Source organism: Patella vulgata, chromosome 1, assembly GCF_932274485.2.
Source record: "Patella vulgata chromosome 1, xgPatVulg1.2, whole genome shotgun sequence".
NCBI lineage: Eukaryota > Metazoa > Mollusca > Gastropoda > Patellidae > Patella > Patella vulgata.
The window spans coordinates 68,130,473-68,153,938 of NC_065879.2; the positions used below are offsets into that span (position 1 = coordinate 68,130,473).

The following is a 23,466-nucleotide window of genomic DNA, read 5'->3' on the forward strand; positions in this document are numbered from 1 at the left end:
CATGAAATTCGAACTCAGTCGTCCTTAGGGTGTAAAGGTGATATAATAATACGTTTTTTTAAATCAGATAAAAATTATGACCTCTATAGGGTCCACAAGCTAAAAACGTGATTTTTCGTACAATCAGGGGCCATAATTCATTAAGTTACGGTCCGATATGCGCGAATATCGAAAGGAACCAAGATCTTTGGGTTATAAACTTACATTTCAAGTTTCAACAAAATCGGATAAAAATTGTAACCTCTATAGGGTCCACAACCTTGATATACCATATTTTTACTCTATTTGAGAACGAAGAGCGGCCATTTTATCTGTCAGTTTTTGGCCGATTTTCACGAAATTCGAACTCAGTCATCCTTAGGGTGTAACGGTGATATAATATTATGATTTTTTAAATCGGATAATAATTATGACCTCTATAGGGTCCACAAGCTAAAAACGTGATTTTTCGTACAATCAGGGGCCATAATTCAGGAAGTTACGTTCCGATATGCGCGAATATCGAAAGAAACCGAGATCTTTGGGTTATAAACTTACATTTTAAGTTTCAACAAAATCGGATCAAAATTGTGACCTCTATAGGGTCCACAACCTTGATATACCATATATTTACGCTATTTGGGAACGAAGGGCGGCCATTTTGTCTGTCAATTTTGGGCCGATTTTCACGAAATTCTAACTCAGCCGTCCTTATGGTCTAACAGTGATATATTAACACGGTTTTTTAAATCGGATAAAAATTATGACCTCTATAGGGTCCACAAGCCAAAAAACGCGTTTTTACGTACAATCAGGGGCCATAATTCAGGAAGTTACGGTCCGATATGCGCGAATATCGAAAGGAACCGAGATTTGTGGGTTATAAACTTACATATCAAGATTCAACAAAATCGTATAAAAATTGTGACCTCTACAGTTTTCACAAGCCAAAAACGTGATTTTTCGTACAATCAGGGGCCATAATCCATGAAGTTACGGTCCGATAGATGCCACTATCGAAAGGAACCGAGATCTTAGGGTGATAAACCTATATTTCAAGTTTCATTGAAATCGGATAAAAATTGTGACCACATGAAAATGTGGGCGTATAAAAATTGAGAGCACAGGTACATTTAAGTATGCAAAATCTTTTTGGATTACCCCCCCAACACACACACACGAAAAAAAAAATTCCTGGATATCCTTCAAGCTTTTAACAAAGAGTAAACATTTGGACAATTCAATTATTTTATTTTTTCTCAGAAAAGAATTCAGTATGGATTATACAATTATATCAATATACAAATGTATGACATGTTTTATACATTATATTTTATATACAACTATTATATACACTGTAAAGTCGTACATACCATAAGCTGCAAATTTTACATAGAGAGTCATCCTTTAACAATGGGTTTAAAATTTGTCATCAACCAGAGAGAGAGAGGTTTAAGCTCATTTAACACAAGGTTGGTCATTTTGGGGACACTTGACTCAATGATAGACCTTATGATGTATAAAACATTCGGTCTCAGTCCCTCATCGACCACTAAGTTATTATCAATAGTAGTATAGCAATAGCCGAAACTTCTGTGTTTATTATTGTCACTATTACAGGCTTTTTATTGTCGGGAACTCCTGTATGAAGAATAAAATTTGTGACTTCATAGTTTTTGACCATTCTGAATAAAGTATTCTATCGAGGATGACTTTCAATATAAAACTAAGCGATGTATGACCAACCAACCTAAAAGTTTAACCAACAGGTGCTAGTATATGGCTAATATTTAATATATTATACCTCCGTCAATATAAAAACTTGTCAAGAGATTGTCTGTGTTGCCATGTTATATCTGAAACACATTTATTGGTGACAACACAACATATAGGACATGAAAAAATGTTCATTTCTAGTAATAAATACAATATAGATGCAAATATTTTTCGAAATGAAAAGATGCCTTATTGCAGTATCTGTTGGAGGCTATATTTACATTCAGTGAGCAAGTTGTACAATAGCTTTTTATCATTGATGCAGGTAAAAATATGGTGTGATATACTTTTAAACACGAGTCAATGATAAATGAAGAATGACACTAAATAGGAGGTCACAAAAGATGAATCAACATTTTTGGCAGCAATTGTTTACAATACTTTGACAAGAGGCATTATTTTGGCAAAAACTTCTGTACTTTAAACCTGAAAGATTAATGATTGCAACTTTCATAAAAGCAGAAATCTAAAACTTATTAGAATATTCTATGTTGCATTGGTGACAAAACAACATGTATCAACATTACCAATGTAACTTGTGATCTTTAATTTTACAGATTGCACTAACTTTGTTGAGTAAACCTAGGTTACAACAAGGAGCTTAGATAGAAATTAGTAGTTGGCCTAGTACAAACTTAATCTCAAATTTTCTGAATTTCAAAGGTATTTATAGCTTATATATTTGCATAATGAACTTTAAACCCAGTTTAACCAATAGAGAATGACATGACGGTAGTCCAGATTAATTATCAATGTCTGCATTAAGAAAGTCACTTGAAGAAGTTTCAAGACAGATTAACATAGGCAACCACTATAAAACTGAGCTAACGTTGTGTTAGAGCAACACTTGTGGTATATACCAAGGTTTCACTGAAAGACACAGTGACATCCACCTGTAGTCCCAAAATATTTCATCTGTCTCAGACCTACAAAAAACTAAATAATTTTTCTTTAAAGATATATTTGTGTTACAACGGTTAACATCCAGAAAGTTGGCAAAAAATCGTATTGTTGACGTGAAAATTGCATTATAACTGTTTGGGAGAGTTCAAATATTGCAAGCGATTCCTCGTATATTAAAACTAGTTTTATACTATAGTAATCCACGCCATATAAACAATACTATATATAATATACATATATATTTACAGTTTCATCGTTAAATATCCTACACATCCTTCATACTCACTCACAAACCACAGATGTTGTACATCAAAGGTCACTGATTAAGTATGAACAAGGGTCCTGCTTCACAAATAGGACCACAGTGTATATATCTGACGATGGTGCAGATATATCAAATGAAAGACTGAAGCCATATAAAAATAATATACATATAAATTAAACCTATATCTTGTGGTTGCACAAAAAATGAGATGGTAATTCTCAGAAAATATGCTGCCTCAGGTCATATAACCTCCCTTGATAAGAGTGGAAATGAAATGAAATGAGGTTTAACTGTGACTGGGTTAATGAAGACAGGCATATATCATACAGTGTGCCATAAGGGAAATTTTGCCCAGACAGCGGCACTACGGCCTATTTTATATCAAATTCCAACTGACAAGGGATCCTTATGTGCACGCCAATGGGTGCATGGGACCTTGGTTTTTCGTCCATCCGAACAACTGTACGTTGTCCCTTGCAAGGCTCTGCACCACTTACAAGAAGGAATTACGTCAGAAAATCCCGATGAACTTTCTAGGCCAACGCAGGGATCGAACACGGGACCTCCAGGTTAGCAAGTCAAAGTCTTACTCACACACTGAGCCACTATGGCTCCCGATAGGAGTGGACCATATTTATACCATATTTTTTTTGCATTCATGTTTGAGAAAAGAGTGTTTTGGGCCTGTGAGTATAGAAGTTGTATTCTATTCGGTTTATCTTAATACATTTAATTAAACATTTCCCCTTTTTTTTATTGTAGTTTTTCACTGTCTGGCACACTATATTTGCTGTTAAAACAAAAATATCGAACGGAAGGGCTCAAATGAGGGAGTAGAGTTTCCCCTTGAAGTTGGAAGATGATGTATGAGCATCAATGTACAACCACAAGATGTTATATAAAACATGAAATAAACTACTATCACATCAGTTAGACTGAAAATTATACACACCGAGAAAAGAAAACAACATTACAACAAAATATATTTAAACAATTTCCAGAATAAGAGTTCCCAAATTGTTTCATGATATGCTAGACAACAGAAATAACCAGTCTGGCTATCTCATAATTGAAGTCCAAAATTATGAGGTATCTGAATTCCTGGGTATGAAAAGCAAATCTTTTCCTGGGGCCATAAATCATGAGAAAAAATTTAAAATTGATTGTAACTTAAAATTCCATAGCTCACTATGTTAATTAATGTTACTGAAATACAATTAAGTACAAGACCTGAGAACCACATGCTTGTGGTAATGGATGGGCTCAGATCACCACACTGGTGATAAGGTATGGGCTGGATAATTGAAACCACAAATAAAGAACACTACTCTTCGATTCTCTTTAAAGTAATGGCTAAAAGTAACCAATATACTGACAGGAAGATTTGTGTTGTGATAAATAATAAGGATCTGGGAGTCCGCTTAAATATAAAGTCCCAAGAAATCAAACTTTATGACAAAGCTGAGCAAACAAAAAAAGAATCTGTGGTAGAAATTACTTATTGGTCTACAAGTAGGTGATATTTTGAAATGGAATAGCTCTTTAAATCCTGGACATTCTCAATCTGAGCTATACTAATTGTTTATCCTCTACTTTGAGGTTCTATCTATACAATTAACAAAAATAAATAAATCATATCATCTACATTGATTTTCATAGCACTGTAATATATATGAAAAACCTGAAAAAAAATATTTGACCATTTAGAAGGTGACATCAACTAATTGCTTTTAAGTTTTATGAAATAAGCCAAGAAAAAATGTTAAATGAGTAAGACCATATAAATGTAGACTGATGTAGGTTTTGGAAAGGTTGTTCTGAAATAACCCTTGAGAAAATTATTGTGAAAAAATTATGAACATCCACAGCAGATTTCACTAATACTAACCATTGGGGCCCACGAAAATTAAATCCCTTAAAATTGATTATAAATAAAAATACCAATTTTTAAAATGATAACTCATTAGTAGTGCTGATTTGACTTCACAATTGCTTAAAAGTGATTATAGCTATGGTGAATAAGGCTTTTGGGTTTGGTTCCTAGAAAATTTTAATAAAATCCCAGTGGACTAGTAATTAAAATTTGCTCAATTAATTTCCTACAAATGACATGCAATGCATATTTGACAGTGAAGTTGGCTACACAAAAATGTGAACCAGCCTCTCGGCCCTTTCTTTGGACAGACCAAGTGATCAAACTAATAACTTTTGTATGAAATATCAAATAAAATACTTAAACACAACAAAAATATAATATCTTATAATAATTCCATGTCTTATTTCATTTCTGATGGAGAAATTCGTCCGTGCTTAAAGGCCATCTCACAACTGTGTCGCCGTGGAGATTTTCGTTCTGAGCTCCTTGAATTGTCTGTCACATGTTCATAAACTCCTGAACAACTGTAACTAACTTGACGATTTCTTTTCAAGAGTACGGATGATTCTGTCATATTGTTCGTGGAAAGCGACCGTGTGGGTCTGTCCGTCTCCACTTCTGGAAGAACGAAAAATTTACTTGTTTCACTTGTAATGCTCTCTCCAGAGGAATGACTTACTGATCTAGTTTTAGATTCCAACAGAGTTACTGCTCTTGCTGATGGAATCTCTCTATGATTGGAAGTGGATGGTTCGTGTTTTTTCGAATAAACTCGTACAATTCCTATCGCTTTATCGTCATCATCTATGAATCGTGTACACTTTTTGGATTTGTGTGAATGTTCTTTAAGTTCTTCAATGGAGTTGCTAACACTACGTCGTAAACTCGGTGATCGTTCGTATGATGATTTACTGTGGATTGACCTATTAGGTTCCACATCTGCCTGTACTTCAAATGGAGGCGAAGACAATGATACGCCATCTTTATCCCTAAAATGAAAAAACGAACAAAATAAAATGACAGCATTTGTGGGATGTTTGATGTGAAACAAAAAGATGAACTTGTAGTTCTGGAGTCAAACATAACGCAGCTGATCATTTGCATTTTTTGAACAACATGGTTTAATTCACGCTATTTAACATCTTGTTCAGAAAACAGAACCGAAAAATATTAAGGGTAGATAATCCATTGATTATTTATAGGTAGAGCAGTCTTGTATATGGGGATGGCATCAGCTGCAAAATTTTCAAGTTATCCTATCTTTATAAATACAGACTAGAATGGAACCATTTTTGGAATGATATTCCTTTCAGAGGTTCAACTTTGACAATAATACAGTCAAAATTGATCAAATGATCAGTGGGTTTAAAGTGGAAATATATCTTCACAAATCAGACTTATTTCTTGTCATTAATCAGCTTTTAATCATACTAATTGTTCAATATGCATCTTAATTTAGAAATTCTCCAGAACTACATGTAGCAATATTCTCTAATAATGCCCAGTGTCACATATTACCATGTCTTAATTCCATACAAAGACTGGATGTGGTTGACTATTTTAAATTAATAGTGAGCGAGAGAGAGAGAGAAATGGGGTTTAACGTCATTTCTGGGCTAACATATGGTACAATTTTATTTCAATAATTCGCTTGCATGTAGGGGTCTTTAGCAGTGGAAGGAAACCGGAGGACCCGGAGAAAACCCACGAGGTTGGACAGGCAACCCTACTCCTTGTAACGTACAACAGGGGAATTGAAACCACGCCAGTTGACTCAATGACAGACCATATGATAAAACATGTACATGCTAACCATTCGGCCATCCACCCCCCCCCCCCTTATAAATTAATAGCAATGTTGTTACTATCAACAGGATACAATAAGGATACACTATAAATACAGTTAAATTTATAGTTCTTATGTCGGAAAACACTTCAAAATATTTCAAAATTAGGATTGTGCTAAAATTGTTATATTCTTGGACAAAAACATCTTGCAAATCCGAGGAAAACAAAATTAGTCTGACTGGCAAAATTTATATTGAAAGCCCTGATTGTAGTATCATATATTATGAGTAATGGGGAAGTGGAACAGCAACACATTATGTATATTACCTATAAGCTGATATAGAACCAGCTAAAGCTCTAGTAGAAACATCATCAGAGAATGATACTGTAGCAGATTTCTCACTTAGACTGATATTAGCTGATTCACTAGAGAAACTAGCTCGTTTATGTGATGACATATTAGATGATACATCAGCTTGTACTTCTAACCTGTAAATATACATAAAACATAGACAGGATGTTCGATTGTCAGGCTGATTGATTCAGATTGAATGAAATTACAATCGAGTGACATGGAATTGAGACCTGTCATGGATGTGGTGTGGACAGAATTGGGATGACATCAGGTATGGTGATTGGTCGAGATAGTACTAAGATTATCATGTCTTGTTTGCCGGAAATTCTTGTGTTTACCTGATTGACAGCTTTGAGAAAATGAAACATTCAATCGAGTACCCCATATAAATGCTCAATTTAAACTTGGACATACAACTATAGTAGAGTTGAAATAACTCTAATAATACTAATGAGTAGTGCAAGTAAATGTGTCTGTTATTGTTTCAAAATACAGACAATCAAGGTGCTTTTTCCCATACAATCAGTTAGGAAATATCCAGGGTCTCCTTTAAAAAGAACCGTAGTTGGTAGACAGTTAGAATTGTTGTCTATTATATCTTTATTTCAGAATGTCAACTGTGCTAAGCACAAGATTTCAGTGAGTTTAGAAAGATTTTTAGATGTTACTTGAGTGACCATCAAATAAATAAAATGAAAATAAATTCTATTTTGAATTAGATTTGAGAAAATGACTTACTTATTTTGATAACCAATAACAGCAGCATAAGCCGAACCACACAAACTTCCATTTAAACTAGCACCAGCTATCGCTCTATTACTGGATGAATCCCGATCACTTTCATCACGAAGCATACCCACACGATCCAAATGACTTCCACTTGCACTAAGACTTCCTGTCATTCCTACAGACGCTTCACCAATACTTGGTGCTATACTAGGATTTGCTACATGTGGAGCTGTCTCAACACTCTGATTATCACCTTCAAATATACAATCATCATTTAATCAGATCAATTCTATATTAATTAGTCATTTTAAATCATCATTTAATCAGATCAATTCTATATTGATTAGTCATTTTAAATCATCATTTAATCAGATCAATTCTATGTTAATTGGTCATTTTAAATCATCATTTAATGAGATCAATTATGTATTAATTGGTCATGTTAAATCATTATTTAAATCATCATTAAATCATCATTCTACATTAAACATACATTATGCAAGAGCTAAATCTGCCTATTGCAAGTCTTTTTTTAGGCTTCAGATGTTATAGAAATTATTAATTAAACCTTTATTTACACGACAAGCTCAAAATCAAGTCTGTAGACCCACGGGTGGCTTGGATACAGTTTGGATTTAAACAGTCGTCCATTTAAAATTAAATCAATAAATGGCGGACAACGCTAATGTTTACCATTAGTCGCTGATGTCACTACTGGAAACTGGTGATTAAAGGCCTGCCAAGCGAGGCTACCATAGCCATTGAGCATTTTACTTTATAATTGAGAATATGTGGGTGGAGATATCGTCTTGTCAATCAAACGATGGCCCATTCTAATTTACGGTGCAGACACAATTGATGCCTATTTCTAGTCAGAACTTCCAACAGTGACAATTCCATTCAGAAAAAAGTCATTTGAATGAAATTTTCAACATTTTCTTTTTTATCATCTATTTTTGAATTATTATAGCAAGAATTGCCAACTCTTAATTAATGTATCTTTAAATCATCATTTAATGATATCAATTCTATATCAGTTGGTCATTTTTAATCATCATTTAATGAGATCAATTCTATATAAATTAGACACTTTACGACTAAATATTATAACTCAATTTATTGCAGAGTTCAGGCTTAATTTATGACAAGTTTCAGAAAAAGACTTCCTTGAAAACACCAATTTTGGATTCGGACAAAATGAAAAAATGTAAACTCCAGAAAAGCCATATATGATATTTACCACCATAAGCCCCGTAAGTACTTGCAGCGTTGCCGTCATTTTCATCAAACTCAAATCTGACTCCTCCTTTTTGTGATGTTGTTACCCCACATCCACCACTGCGACATAAAGATATTGGTACAACACCATAAACATACGCTAACAATATCGGCACTCCAATACCTATAATAAAATTTGAGTATGAATGAAGTCTTTAAAAATGAACAGCTGAACAAGTAAATTCTGTTAAATGTCAACAAATAGCAAACAAAATTCTCTCACACTTATTACAGGCTAGACTAAAATTTCCATTTGGTAAAACATAAATAATCTGTATTCTGAGCTCAATCGGTTAAAAAATAGCCGAGATAAATATATTTCTAGAAAATGAGCTATTTTTAGCTGCACGCTGGGACACATGTCTGACAGCAGTACATTTTCTGTAAGCAAAAGCCTTTCATCTTCTATTCAGTCATTTTACAATGTGAATGCATATGTTTCTTACTCAGACATCTTAAAAGGAATTCCTACTAATTAGAATTTACTGACGGTCAAGTTAAAAATGAAAATAGTATTTGCTGACGACAAACTTACTGAGTTACAAATGAAAACAGTACTTACCGACGGCTAAGCCAGCTATAATTGGCGAAACTAAAATAGAAGCTGTCACACCTCCTGTTACCGCCAATCGCCGTTTATGTTTAGAATCCAAAACATAGCGAGAATGAATCTGAAAAAAAAAGCCCATAAAATGTAATTTTTTTTAGCAAAAATTTTTTGGGGTCAACTTAACTAATAAGAATTATAATCAATAGAACTCAATACCTTCCGAATATACTGTCAATGTTGGAAGGATATTAGAACTGTAGCACAGTGTAAATCAACTACAGTCCCTACAGAGCTAAAAGTTGTCTCCCTTTTTTATTTATTAGTGGGTGGGGGCTGTGTCACCTACGGCAGATAATAAAAAGTCATACTTTTCTATATCTGGCTGGAAAAAACCTCTGAGGGGTTTAGTAAATAAGGACGGGGACTCTTTTTATTCAACAGAGAATATTCAACATACATGTACATAAAGCCAAAAAGATGGAAAGTATTGGGCATGATTTTCAGTGGTATGGTGTGTGATAAAATATTCTACTCCATCGAGACTTCATAAAGCTTCTCCTTAATTTTCGAGTTGAGACAAAGTGAGCCATTTTGGTAAATAAAGAGAGTGATTCCTTCAATTCATAAGACATTCAATGTACAAAACGATGGAGATTGTGGCACTCATGGTCGATCAATGCCATAAAGAAATAATGGCTGTCACCCATAGAAATTTGTTGCCCACCCCCTTGAAATCATGCCCCCACCCCTAGAAACTTATAATATAAGGGTTGACTCACCTTTCTACCAACCCATACAGGTATACCTATAATCATAGCAGGTACAGCTATACCTGCTACTAATGATATACCTACAGGAGCTCCAACTAATGTACCTAACTGCCATAATATCTTCTTCTTTCTACTCCATGGCTTCTTACCCCAAAACGTACAACCAGATGGACTGAAATGTACAACAAATAAGTAAATTTTTCATTTTGTCCATTATGCTTATACCTTGTCACAAAGCATGCACTATGAGGCCTGGAATTAATTATGTAAATTGTACCTGACAAACTAGCATCTAAAATTTGTAATTGTGTGTCACATGCATTAAAAATATCAACAACCAGACTGAGAATGTTACAGACACATTTTAATACAGGTAACATCCACATGTAAATAATACCAATTAAATATCCTAAGAAAAGTTTGTCTTTTCAATCGAAAATAAATCAATAAAATCTACAATCAATGACATGACAAAAGGGAAAACAAGGAAAGCGTCTATGTTTGTAGATGTGACAGATAATAGTGAAAATTATTGATGTACAAACCTAAAATAAAAACTTTCAATGACATTTAGTAATGGAACTGGATAAGCTTACACAGGATTAGGCTAGACAACCTGCTCTAAATGACGTCAAGCTGGTTCCTACGTCACTGCACTATTCTGGAGTGACGTAGGGCGAGTCTGACGTATTAGAGCAGGTTATCCAGTCTAACACAGGATTCAATTTCATGAATACAATAACTGTTTCTTACTGAGAGATTTTTGGACTAAAATCCTGTAGGCCAAGTGAAGCAGATGAGCTAATCTAGAATAGTTTGTATTACATGTAGGTTATTACCTTAAATAATGAAGATCTGAAATTTCTTTCATACATAGCCAACAGAATTCGGCACCACAGACAGCACAAGTCATGTGATTACAGGAACCATCGTTCATCTTGACAATAAATGCGCTACATCTAGGACAAGGTTTTATATCATCTGTTGGTACAAAAAAAAACAATACAATTTACAAACATAAATACAGCAGTCAGAAAATCTATCAAACATCACAGTCCCTTTACATGTATATTTTAAAATTTGGTTTTCAGTCCCCATTCTTATTTTTTCGCCAGGAAGTCTTAGTCCATCAATTAAGTTATATATTTTGTCCCTATATATTAGATATAGACTTATTTAAATCCAGAAACCATCAAGTAGATTATTAAAAGAGAATAAATCACAAACCAGTACTGAAGAATTCCAATTTTTTATACATTTTTTATCCCAAGCCATGGAGTTTTTCAATGGCAAATGTCACTACAGTACAGTCACAACAGGTTTATTTGGCATGCAGCACTGAATTTTTTAAGCTCTTCCAGTTTAGTATAGTAAAATAGATATGATTTTCTTGTAAATTTATATTTTACATGTATGCTCCTCCAGAAAAAAGATAAGATAGTTCTCTTAACTGTTTTTGTTTACAAGGGAAATCAGTCATATCTGGCTGTGTAAATATAAAAGATAAATTTTATTTTATGTTTGTAGCAACATGTAAGCCTACATGTTTTATGAAACACAAGTTTGTATATGTTTAAACAGTAGCTTCACTCTACATATACTGTTGGTAGGAATCCCCCCACGCCCAAATACATTAGACCTATACTGTATATTACATGTACCTATACTTCAGGCACGCACAGACAGAGAGAGAGAGAGAGAGAGAGAGAGAGAGAGAACTTGGTCATTTCTATTTCAGCCATGCTGCCCTCAAACTTTATCAAAACAACTTATAGTTTTGTGTAATCTTTGCATTATTTTTATATTTGAGAAACTATTATTAACATTTATTTTATCAATTCATCCATTATCAATTTTGTTTCATTTTATTGTTGATGTTGTACATGTACCTTCATTCACAACTGACATATTTCATTTGGTGTCAGCATTCAGAGCACACCATCTAATTGATCAATTTCATTACATGGCTCGAAATGTTCACCTGTCTACTTGTCGCTGACCTGCGATTTTTTCGTCTGACAGGTAGCAAGTAAAACAACAGGACCAGGTGGACTAAATTTTACTTGATCTTCAGTAAATTGACTTAAGACCACAATAATCACGTCCATGTCACATACATTTAATTATTCGTTTCTAAATGCAAGAATTAAGCACGAATACCGTGAAAAATCGTCATTTGCACTGTTTACATTTCGCAGGCTACAGTTACTCTCACAGTTTGGAATGGAAGTAAACAATGAATTTCACACCATCTACGAATGTTTTCATCTGCTTGACACTAGTTTATAACATATTATGAAGTATTATATCTACATAAATTAAAATGCACCCCAAGTCATCTTAAATAATTCTACCGCAACGACACCACAGTAAATATACATGTACATTGTGTAGTGGTGGCTGGATTGGAAATGCACATGGCACGTTGCCTGGTGTATTTAGAATCTAATCATTTAAAAAGTTTAAAACAATTTCCATAAATATAGGCTATGAATAATTTATAAGACAATTTGACAAAATCAAATAATAAGGTCGGAAAAATATTTCATATAAATGTAATTTGTAGCGTAAATATTGACAGGATATGTGAGAAAGGAATTCCAGGGGGCGTTAACTGTCCTTCGCACACAGTACATGTAAATACGGTGTCATGCACAGGTGGGATTCGTATTTTGATATTCAATTTATTACGGATGTTTTAAAATCTGAATTCTGCACCTCAATGGCGAAGTATTAGATTTAGTACACAAGTTGTGGTACCATGATACTTGGCGGAATTCATGTGGATACGGATGATAGAATTGCACGAATCTTTGTCGAGTTGAGCCAAAGTAGATTTGCCGACTTTCAAGAACTATTAGGCATTCTGATGCCGAAGAAATGAAAAGGTTTCATATTACAATATTTTTATGGAGCAATGTATGTCAAGACCTACATGTAAACAATTTAAGAGTGTGTGTACCTACATGTATCATATCATGTGTGGATATGTGTGACACGTGTTTTTTTTTTTGATAATTGAGAGTGACAGGTTATTTACTGAAGCGATAGGTACATGTATGAAGAAAAGCTAGCTTTTTTTAAACATTTCGAGGCCTGTCATTAACTTAACTGTAATTTTCAGGGTCATACTAAAGCAGGGGTGTGTGGAAAATGAAACTAAACAAGACTAAAATAGTGGCCTTTATGTAAACAAATTGATCATGACATGCACCTGTATGCCTAAATAAGCTAATAAGATCTTTCTTTGTTCCTTTTTCAATTTAACAAACTTTATATATAAATGAAATAAAGCGTTGTTCAATGTCTTGAAGTTGAAGGCAGCCAATTTGAAATACATGTACTTTCAATATAAATGTTAGGATTTGCTATATAAACAATTTCTTAATGGAAAGATGGTTTAGATCAAAATGCAGCCAGAATAATTGTATGTAATCTAATTTCTATTAGAAACTTAACTAGAAAAGTAAACTTACTCTGTGAGCCGTTTTCATGACTATAAATAGACCCAGATCGTAAATTAGGGGATCTTTCAGCCCTGGCAGCATCACAAGTTTTATTAGGGTGCCAGTATTGCTTACAATGATAACAGAAAAATGTATCACAGCCAATTCTTTCACATTTTAATTTTGGACATCCAGCACATCCTGCTGCTATTACAGCATACCTGAAAAATATACAACAAATTATACACCATATACAATATCAAGTTACATTACTTCTGGGCTGAAGCAAAGTATTAGAAGTTAGAAATCTTGTCGACACAATACTTGGGTCATTTATTTTATACTAAATATGGTATACATGAACCATAATGTAGTACCTGTAAATTCTATTTCTACAGTATGTTTTATGCAATGTGAGCAGGAGAATTTTGCCAAGACAACAGCATTTCTCATGTAACAGAAATCATTAAAATTAAATAGGCTTCTTCGTCTCATTGATGTAAACAACATAATATCAATTTCAAAACAATCAGATGATAAATGTAGTCTGTAGATAGTTCACAAGCAATTGTGGACGACGAACCGACGGACATACGGTGGGGGCTGTGGCAAACGACCACATGTGGGTGTATAAAAATTATTTTATTTTTTATTTGTGTTTCGATTTTAATTTACATTTTGGTTTTACTTTTGATTTAACTTTTACTTTTGATTTAACTTTTACTTTTGATTTAACTTTTACTTTTGCTTTTATTTTTACTTTGTTTTTATTTTTACTTTTGCTTTGGTTTTCATTTTCATTTCATTTATTTAGGTTTTTAAAGACATTTTGTTAAATTCCTGAATGATAACAATAGGCTACCATAGACATGTATCTGTACAGTGTCCACAAACAAATTGTGGTTGAGCAGGGATGATGACAATATACATCCACCATCCACATGAAAATGTGGGCGTATAAAAAGTTACACCAAATTAACATGAAAATCATCTAGAAGTTACATGAAGATGAGGAGTACTTGAAAATTTATAACAAATCTCATTTACTTAGTTGTATCATTGATTTATTTGTAATAAATTTTAAGTGAATTTTTAGTGTTTTTTTTATCACATACCTTTGTATAAATTATTCTTTGATTTCAGTAAAAATCAATAATTTTTGTATAGATGTTTGCCAAAGAAAATAACTACATGTAAGTTACAGCATAAAAAAGTATTTAAACATTTAAATAGTGAAACAGCAAGTGTTAAGATTTCTACGTACAATATTTGCCCTAGTCACACATCTGTATTGTTATGTACATGTAGCTTGATAAAAGCTTAGTAATAACCATATTTTGAACATAAATGTATTCATCACTTCTGAATCAGATATGGTAATATGTCAAATTTATGTCACTACTTTATTTTGGTTATTATTAATGCTGAACTTGGTACTGTATGAACACTCAAGTACATGTTGCCATGATTTTAGTGATATGAATTCTTTCTATATTATACGGTCTACAATGTACATGTACATATATACATGTACATGTATATGTAAAGGAACAAGTACATGTAGGTCATGTCAGTCACAAAGATAGGTTGCCAGGCAATACAACACATACACCCACAGCAGCTAAATCATCCGAGTGGTTGATAAGGTTTGTTGCATATTTATTCATCTGAAAGGTAATGGGGTGGGGGGACATTTACAAGACCATTTCATACAGATCATAGTATAAATTATGTCGTTTGAGGGCTCAAAGGTTCAACAAACTGAAACAAGGGCTTAACTCTGGAAGTAATTTACAGAAATTGTTAAAATTTGACAGGATCTTTTGTCTTACTAATTTAAATAATGAAACATGTATAAACCTCATTCAGTTCAGATGATAACTTTTGTTGTTAGAGCTTTCACAAGGTTCAACAAAGTAAAACAAGGGCCATAACTATAACTCTAGAATTAATTGACAGAAATTCAATGGGATTCTTCGTTTCACTAATTTAAATGATGCATATATTTAATAAATTTCATACAGATCGGATGATAACTTTTGTGGTTAGAGCATTCACATAGTTCAACAATATGAAACAAGGGTCATATAACTCTAGATAATTTCAACAGAAATTTCTGAAATTCAAAAGCCTTCTTCGTTTCACTAATTTAAATGATGCATATAAATTTTATACAGATTAGATGACAAGTTTTGTCGTTCGAATGTTCACATGGTTCAACAAAGTGAAACAATGGCCACATCTCTGTAATTATCAGAAATTTCTGAAATTCAAAAGGTTTCTTCATTTACCTAATGATGCACATAAATTTCATACAGATCGGATGATAACTTTTGTAGTTAGAGCATTCACAGGGTGCAATAAAGTGAAACAAAGGTCACAACTTCAGAAGAAATTAACGGAAATTATTGAAATTAAATAGACTTCTTCATCTCGGTAATGTTAACAACATATATCAATTTCAAAGCAATCAAATGATAAATGTAGTCTGTAGAGTGTTCACAAGAAAGTGTGGACGACTGACAGGGACGACGGCAATATACGCCGACCACATTTCCATGTGGGCGCATAAAAAGAGTGTCATATTATGTCATGTCAAGGTTTGCGTCACTAATTGATAATAAAGAGACCATTGAAAACAAAACTTGGTACATTATATATTCATCATCATTAGTTATTCACAGTTGAGCTGTTAAAAGTAATATTTGTCTTAAGTTATTTCCTTATTTACATTTGACTTTTAGAGAAAGTAAACTCAGTACAAGGGTAGAAAGAGTTCTCCATGAAATTTCAAATCACATTTTTATGTCTGGTACAAGAAAGACCAAACTATTTAAATATGGAATCAATATTAGAAGTTCTGCAAATACAACCTGACCTCTTATTCACAAAAACATAAATTTCTTAAAAGTGACTGTAACAAAATTGTCAGCCAATAAAGTTTAATAATCTTCAATAGTTTAATAAATAAGGCTTCTGAGAAGTAACTTACCCACAGTCTGGAGCTGGACACCATCTAGTATCTGGGTCCATGGCTAATATACGACGTAACATGAAATCTTCATACTTTACCATTAGGCCTTCGTCTTGTAGAATGAGCCGAATATCATTTGGGTGAAACTTTTCGCTACATTCAGGACAAGCGATATTAACTCGACTCTCTGTGATTTCTATCTGTAGATATTGACGTAAACAGTCTCGACATGTACGATGATGACATGTCATCACAACTTGAAAATTTTCAGTTGGTTGATCTGTCAGACATACAGGACATTCTATCATATTGTCTTTCCTTTTTTGGGCATAACATGTGCTTTGGAAGCCAGATGCTTGGGACAAGCCCGCTGAACTCTCGTTAGAAACATTTAAACTTGTTTCCGAACGAGCCGAGTCCGAGTCCAAACTGCTGTGTGATTTTGAGCGCTTTTTCTGTCCACTGAAAATCCTCCTCAAGGAAAATGACGAGCCTTTTTTATAATCCGAATTGCGAGATTGTCCAGACGATGTAGAAACTACTTCACTGTCCTTCTTCATTGTAATACTGAAATAGATACAAAATACATGTACAATCAGTCAGAGTTTATAGAGATAAATATTAAAGCAATTCCATCACCTATGAATATAACACAAATAAGTGATCTGGAAAATTTGTGTTCACAAATCAAACACACAACCCGTTCTTCTAACTGGGTACATTGTACATCTAACATTTACACAGAAGATACATGTACATGTAGGTAATGATGCTGTAAATATCTGTCACAGCTTGTGAATACCATACATATAATTTAAACTTTGTAGTATGCACAAAATATTCTTGTTCTTTACCGACCAAGGAAAAATATAAACCCTTTGCTAAGTCTGATATTTACATCTTTCACATGATACTGAAGTATGATGCATTGTTCATCAATCTATGACTCAATAGAAATTGTCCACAGTATACACAGTACATTTGTAACTTGGTCAGTGATGAATACATGTACTATAATAATCACTATCATCATTAATACAAGTATACAAGTATACATGTATATACAAGTAATTAAGATCGCCCATTTCCAGTTTGGTTTTGTTTTTTTCAAAAGGCTATCAAAATATTTTGCAAATAGTAAACTCTCATAAAATCATCAACACAAGTACGTACATATTACTGCAAGCTATTATGAGACTAGACATATTGATGCACAGACCGAGAAGTGGGTATTTACCCAGGTGGCAGCACATCTCTCGTGGTTCTTCTTAAAATTCCAATTTTGAAAAAATCTTATTTAAGTATTTAAGAGTAGAAACTAGTTAAATTTATATGGTTCTGTGAAGATGGTTCTAATTTTCTACACTACATGTAAGATCTAACAACTGCTGTCTAGACAGATCAGTGGACAATGTCATGGTGTGAATGGAAAAGTTGTGGGTTACATTGGCTGGTTCATTGTCAGATGTTAAGTAACATTGATTCTGGTAAAATACATCTATAATACAAATGAAATTGAGAAATATCTGATTTTAAACAAATTGTACAAAGCACTAGATTATTTTGGGGTTACATCCAAAAAAAAAAACTTTATAAGGCTGCCGACATACATGTATCCTTGACAAGAAACGTTGACAGGGCTTGAAAAATCTGGTAGATTATTCTCTGTACTGTACATTTACAATAGGAGTAGTACCTCACCTTGTTATCCTTGTGAAATGTAACCAATATGTATACATGCACATGTACGTATGTAAATTTTTAAGATCCTGTTACATATGTTTAGATTCACAATTATAAAATAACATCCTGTTTCTTAAACTGTTACTAATGGTAGCCCTATTTATTTAATTTCCATTTAAGTGTTTCCTATTTCCCACATTAAAGGGCCAATCCCGATAATTTTTTGGAGAATAAAACTGCTTAATTTTGTGTTATGCTGTATCTGGATAAAACCAGACTTTTATTTTATAAAACTAATGTGTAGGTGAAATTTACCTTTCGTTATCAAGTACAGCACATGGGTCATTTACTGTATATACCTCTAAAAGAACGGGAATCGATTATCAAGTAACCCAAGGAAAAAATTGACCCGAAATTAAAAGGGTTACGTGTTCGGATAAGCATTTTTGACATTCACGTAGAAAAGACTCAATATTTTGAGCAGAAAATTTGAGACAAGGTAAATACACCATTCCTCTATATTTTGGAGCTTAAATTTCATACGTACTTAGACTTTTATTTTTAAGACTGTTCAAATCGGGATAGTCCCTTTAAATGTGGTCGCAACAAGTATTGTTTTTTTAAATGGTTTTATTTTGGGGGGGGGGGGGGAGGGAGATCCAGTCACTCCAGACGGACAAAACCTTCACAGAATTCCATTTTGTTCTGTATTTCCAATGGTAATTTATAACACGTCTGGTCTGACGCAAAGTTCAAAATGTCAAGTACTAGTTCAAAGGAGAGTAACATTTTGAACAATTAAAAATGTTATTTCCAGGCATGTATGTCAGTCATAATATCAACAAGTTTTTTTCACCAACATCAAACAGGTCTACATGTAGTTCTTTCAAATACATTTACTAATCCCAAAACAATTCATTAAAAACAATTTTGAGGGATGGAATTTTCTAGGTACTGGAACTAGGCCTACATGTACGTATACATGTACCTGTAGGATTTGAATTCATACAAGAGTACATGTATACAATGTATGTACAGTGTAAGGTATTATAACATACACGTAAATGTGAATATCAGTAAGATTCATGAATATTTTTGTCCATGCCCATAATACAAACAAGATGATAGAAGGATTTAAATCTGTTAAAATACTTCCTTGTGTAAGCTTATATACATATATATCACATGAGCATGAAACATAAACATTGATGTACATGTATCAACAATGCTCTGTTTACTTATTAGCCTTTTCCTGAAAATTTCAATTTATTCAGAATATAACTTATTCGGATAAAAAAGATTAAGACGAATTGAAATGAAATGGGTTTACAGCCTACACTACTTTTCTGCACCAAGCGAACTAACCAGGCCGGATACATGCCAAAACTTTATTCTAGTATGAGCTATGAGGGACATTGAAATAGGGAAACCAGACTGGAAAATCCTGACAAACACTGATTCTCCTGGTTAAATGAGTCTAAGCCATATTCACTAAGCCACTGTGGCTCCAATTGAACAGCATAGTAACATCAAGTTTTCTAGAAAATTTACATACAAATAAGCATTCCCGGTAACAGATACATAATAACAAGACTAATAAGATTAGAGTAAGCCTACCCGACTTATTTTACCATAAATATCATAGCAATTATGGAAATAGAGAGATTAAACAAGGTCTTGAATAAGACAGATTAATCAAGGATCATCATGAAGTAGAAAGATTAATCAAGATCAATAATCCACCATATGTTTTGATAGGTTATTATTATACAATATGTACAAGTAAAACAGATTTTGAACAATACTGTTTTAGAGAAATCTTTTCTGTGTATTTGTTAGTTTGCGTAACAATCGTATAATCCTTTACCTTAAATTACCGTAATACAATATGTTTAAAGTTTAAGCAAACAACAACTTGAACTCTGATAGCATTGGGATGTGTGTTAGATAAGCAATATGATTAAAACAAAGTTCTATCCTATTTTGTTTCCTTTTTTTTCAGTTTCATTTGATTTTATTTGTATTCAATTACATGTACATGACCAATGACGTTCCTTCCTTCACAGATTATTCAGATCAATATGAAGTATTTAAATTAAAAAAAAAGAAAGAAATTTGGATCTGTAGTTTAATCAGATTGTAAAGTATTGGAAGTACAATGTATAAGATATATGGGGTTGTACAATTATTTTTTGGTATTGGGTAAAACGTCCAGTCCAATTTGTAGCAATATGCCTTTGTCTTTACATGAAAATTCTTGTAGCAATATGCATTTGTCTTTACATGAAAATTCAACAGGTTACCTCAGTAACCTCCCAAACAATGCTCAGAGTTACATGTAGTTCTTAATACTGTCAGTAACTAAACATTATAATCAAGGAATACACGGCACAGTTTACTAAGTGACTCGCTAGCTTGGAGGTCGCGTGTTCTATCCCTTCATCGGCCGAGAAAGTTCATCAGTATTTTCTAACGTGGTTTCCTTTGTCAGTGGTGTAGGATGGAAGACCTGACAAGGATATCTGTCTAGTCATTCGGATGGTATCAAAAACCAAGGTCCTGTGGACACACTGGCGTGAGATCCTTGACAGTTAGAATTCGATGTAAGAATAGTCCATAGTGCCGACAACCAGTATCGCAGCGCAATTTGTGATACATATTTTGTTCGTTGGTAATCAAAAATTAGAATCTAACATTTTTGAGTCACAGCAACTGCGAATCATTAATGTGCCTGTCATTTTGGATATTGAAAGAAAGATTATTCACTTTTTGAAGACAAGAAGGCTTTCTCAACACTTTCAACGTGTATAAAATGTCAAATAAAATTTTATAAACAAAACTGAATTCTCTGTGTGACATTTTCTTCTTGAACTACCCAGACACAATTCATTATGCTATATAATACAGGGACATAACCCTATGAATAGGGACTATTAAACCGGAAATACGGAATCATGTAGTACAACTCACATTGCGAGACATGTCAATTTCAAGTAATTATATCCGTATTCATTTTGAAAGAAATAAATCCAGTGTATCCCCCACATATTGTAAATAAAATATAAAAAAATAAATATATCTTAACGTTTTATAAAATGATAAATCAAAGTAAGAATTCACGTAAAATATTGTTTATATCGCGTGTGTCTAGCTCCTCGAGGTGTGTCCAATTGAACAAAAATAGTAATACACAATAAAAAGCCACTGCCAAGAATTGGCTTCAGACTTAAGACCTAACCAAAAGTCTACATGTTCCTGTGCTAAAAAAATTGAAGAATGAAATCTAATCATTTTTTATGAATTAAAGTAATATCTTGTTATTTCAGTGTTTTATGTTGAAACTGAAAAACTGCTAATCAATTTTTAAATTTGCTAATCAAATTTGGCAAAATTGGACTTTTTGATTAGCAGTGCTGTAATCAACTGTGAAAAATTAACGAGAGCCCTGCCGCCCAAGCAAAATTTCCGTCATAGCACACTGTATGACATATCATCCGCCCTGGTTTTCATAGTGTTTGATTATATTACAAATTTAACGTCCAATACATAACGGCAATTAACAAACAAAACGAAAATACTTTATTTAAAAACATCGTTAGTTAATACTAATCAAATAAGTTGAGTACAAGTCAAGTATTACATGTAGTTGTGGACGACGTCACCAATTATTAGTTGCGGACGACATCACCAATGCCCTGTGGACGACATCACCAATGCCTTGTGGATGACATCACCAATGCCTTGTGGACGACATCACCAATGCCTTGTAGATGACTTTACTGGCACCCGTCAAAACTAAACCACCTGACTCAATGACACGCCTTGTGATCTACGCACACATTTAACAATTTGGCCACCCATCCTCTGTATCAAATTAGGGTTTTCGCTATGCATTGTGCACTACATGATCATTTTGGAAATGAAATGAAGTGGGGTTTAACGTCCTACTTGTTTGCACCGACAGGGCTAATGAAGACATGATGGCATTTCGGAAATTTGATAAACAAGTGGGTGAGCTAAATCATTGTTTTGCAAACAGGTATAAAGGTTATTGTGTAATTAGGCCGACAACCAGAGTAAATTCCATATGTAGTCTTCTAATAGCCTACCTACATAGGCCTTGCATCAAAACCGATGTGCCTTTCTGTATTTGGTCCGAGTGGTCTTTTTGTTTGGCCCGAGTAGTCTTTTTGTTTGGTTCGAGTGGTCTATCAGTTGGTCTTTTGGTTTGGCCCGAGTAGTCTTTTTGTTTGGTCCGAGTGGTCTATCAATTGGTCCGAGTGGTCTATCAATTGGTCCAAGTGGTCTTTGGACTTGGTCCGAGACCGAGTGGTCATGATGGAACCCTGATCGACAGTCAAACGGCAGTTGTCAAAGTGTTATTTTTTCTAACTAGTTTACATATATATTGATAATATGAAATGTAACTAGGCCTATTAACAACTGAAAAAACATAAGAAGCCAAATACAAATTCCTGTGAAGAAAGTGCTAATTAAAAATAAATGGCTAAAAATTAGTAAAAATGCTAATTAGGCCTACACATCATCATGAAAAAAATCAGTATTCTTCCGTCTGTGTAATTTCAAATGTTGAATGGATCCCAATCTAATAAACAGGGATCAATTTATCTTTGTTATTCGAGGTTATTGAATTTGTATTATTTGTATGTTACGCAATCACAAAACGCCCACGGTTACAACATCAAAACAATTTAGGCTAGGCCTAGACTTCAAGGAAAATAATACGAAACAAAAAATCAAAACAGTCCTTTACCGACTTTTCACAGAAAAAAATAGAACAGTAAAATACTCACCTTTTGACCAAGGAATGCTTTATAAATATAAATATATATTTTAACTTTTTCGCAGCGACATTATTTTCACCTTATTCCAGGACAAATACACCTATTTCAACATAATGACAGTGACATTTTCTTATCAGAATTTTAATGGCCGACAGGGGCAAGGCGGAAGTTGTGACTGGCTTTTACATTAGTCTCGATTAACACACTAGCAAAAGTAGAAATATGTTTTCATCCAGATTATTCGGTCTTCTGATCTGCTTTCCTATAATTTTTTTGCAGTTTTTCACGA

At 33.5% G+C, this 23,466-nt stretch overlaps 1 protein-coding gene across 1 annotated transcript; it reads right to left on the minus strand.

Annotated features, from left to right (window-relative positions):
* Nucleotides 1-1,209: 1,209 nt before the first annotated feature.
* On the minus strand, nt 1,210-23,335 carry LOC126810071 (E3 ubiquitin-protein ligase RNF19A). The gene is made up of 10 exons (XM_050535030.2): nt 23,187-23,335; nt 16,708-17,256; nt 13,746-13,936; nt 11,109-11,250; nt 10,279-10,441; nt 9,512-9,620; nt 8,912-9,073; nt 7,681-7,924; nt 6,915-7,076; nt 1,210-5,788 (listed from the first exon to the last, which is right to left on the minus strand). The coding sequence occupies exons 2-10, from the start codon at nt 17,247-17,249 to the stop codon at nt 5,200-5,202; spliced, it is 2,304 nt and encodes a 767-aa protein (XP_050390987.1). The 5' UTR covers nt 17,250-17,256; nt 23,187-23,335; the 3' UTR covers nt 1,210-5,199.
* Nucleotides 23,336-23,466: the final 131 nt, after the last annotated feature.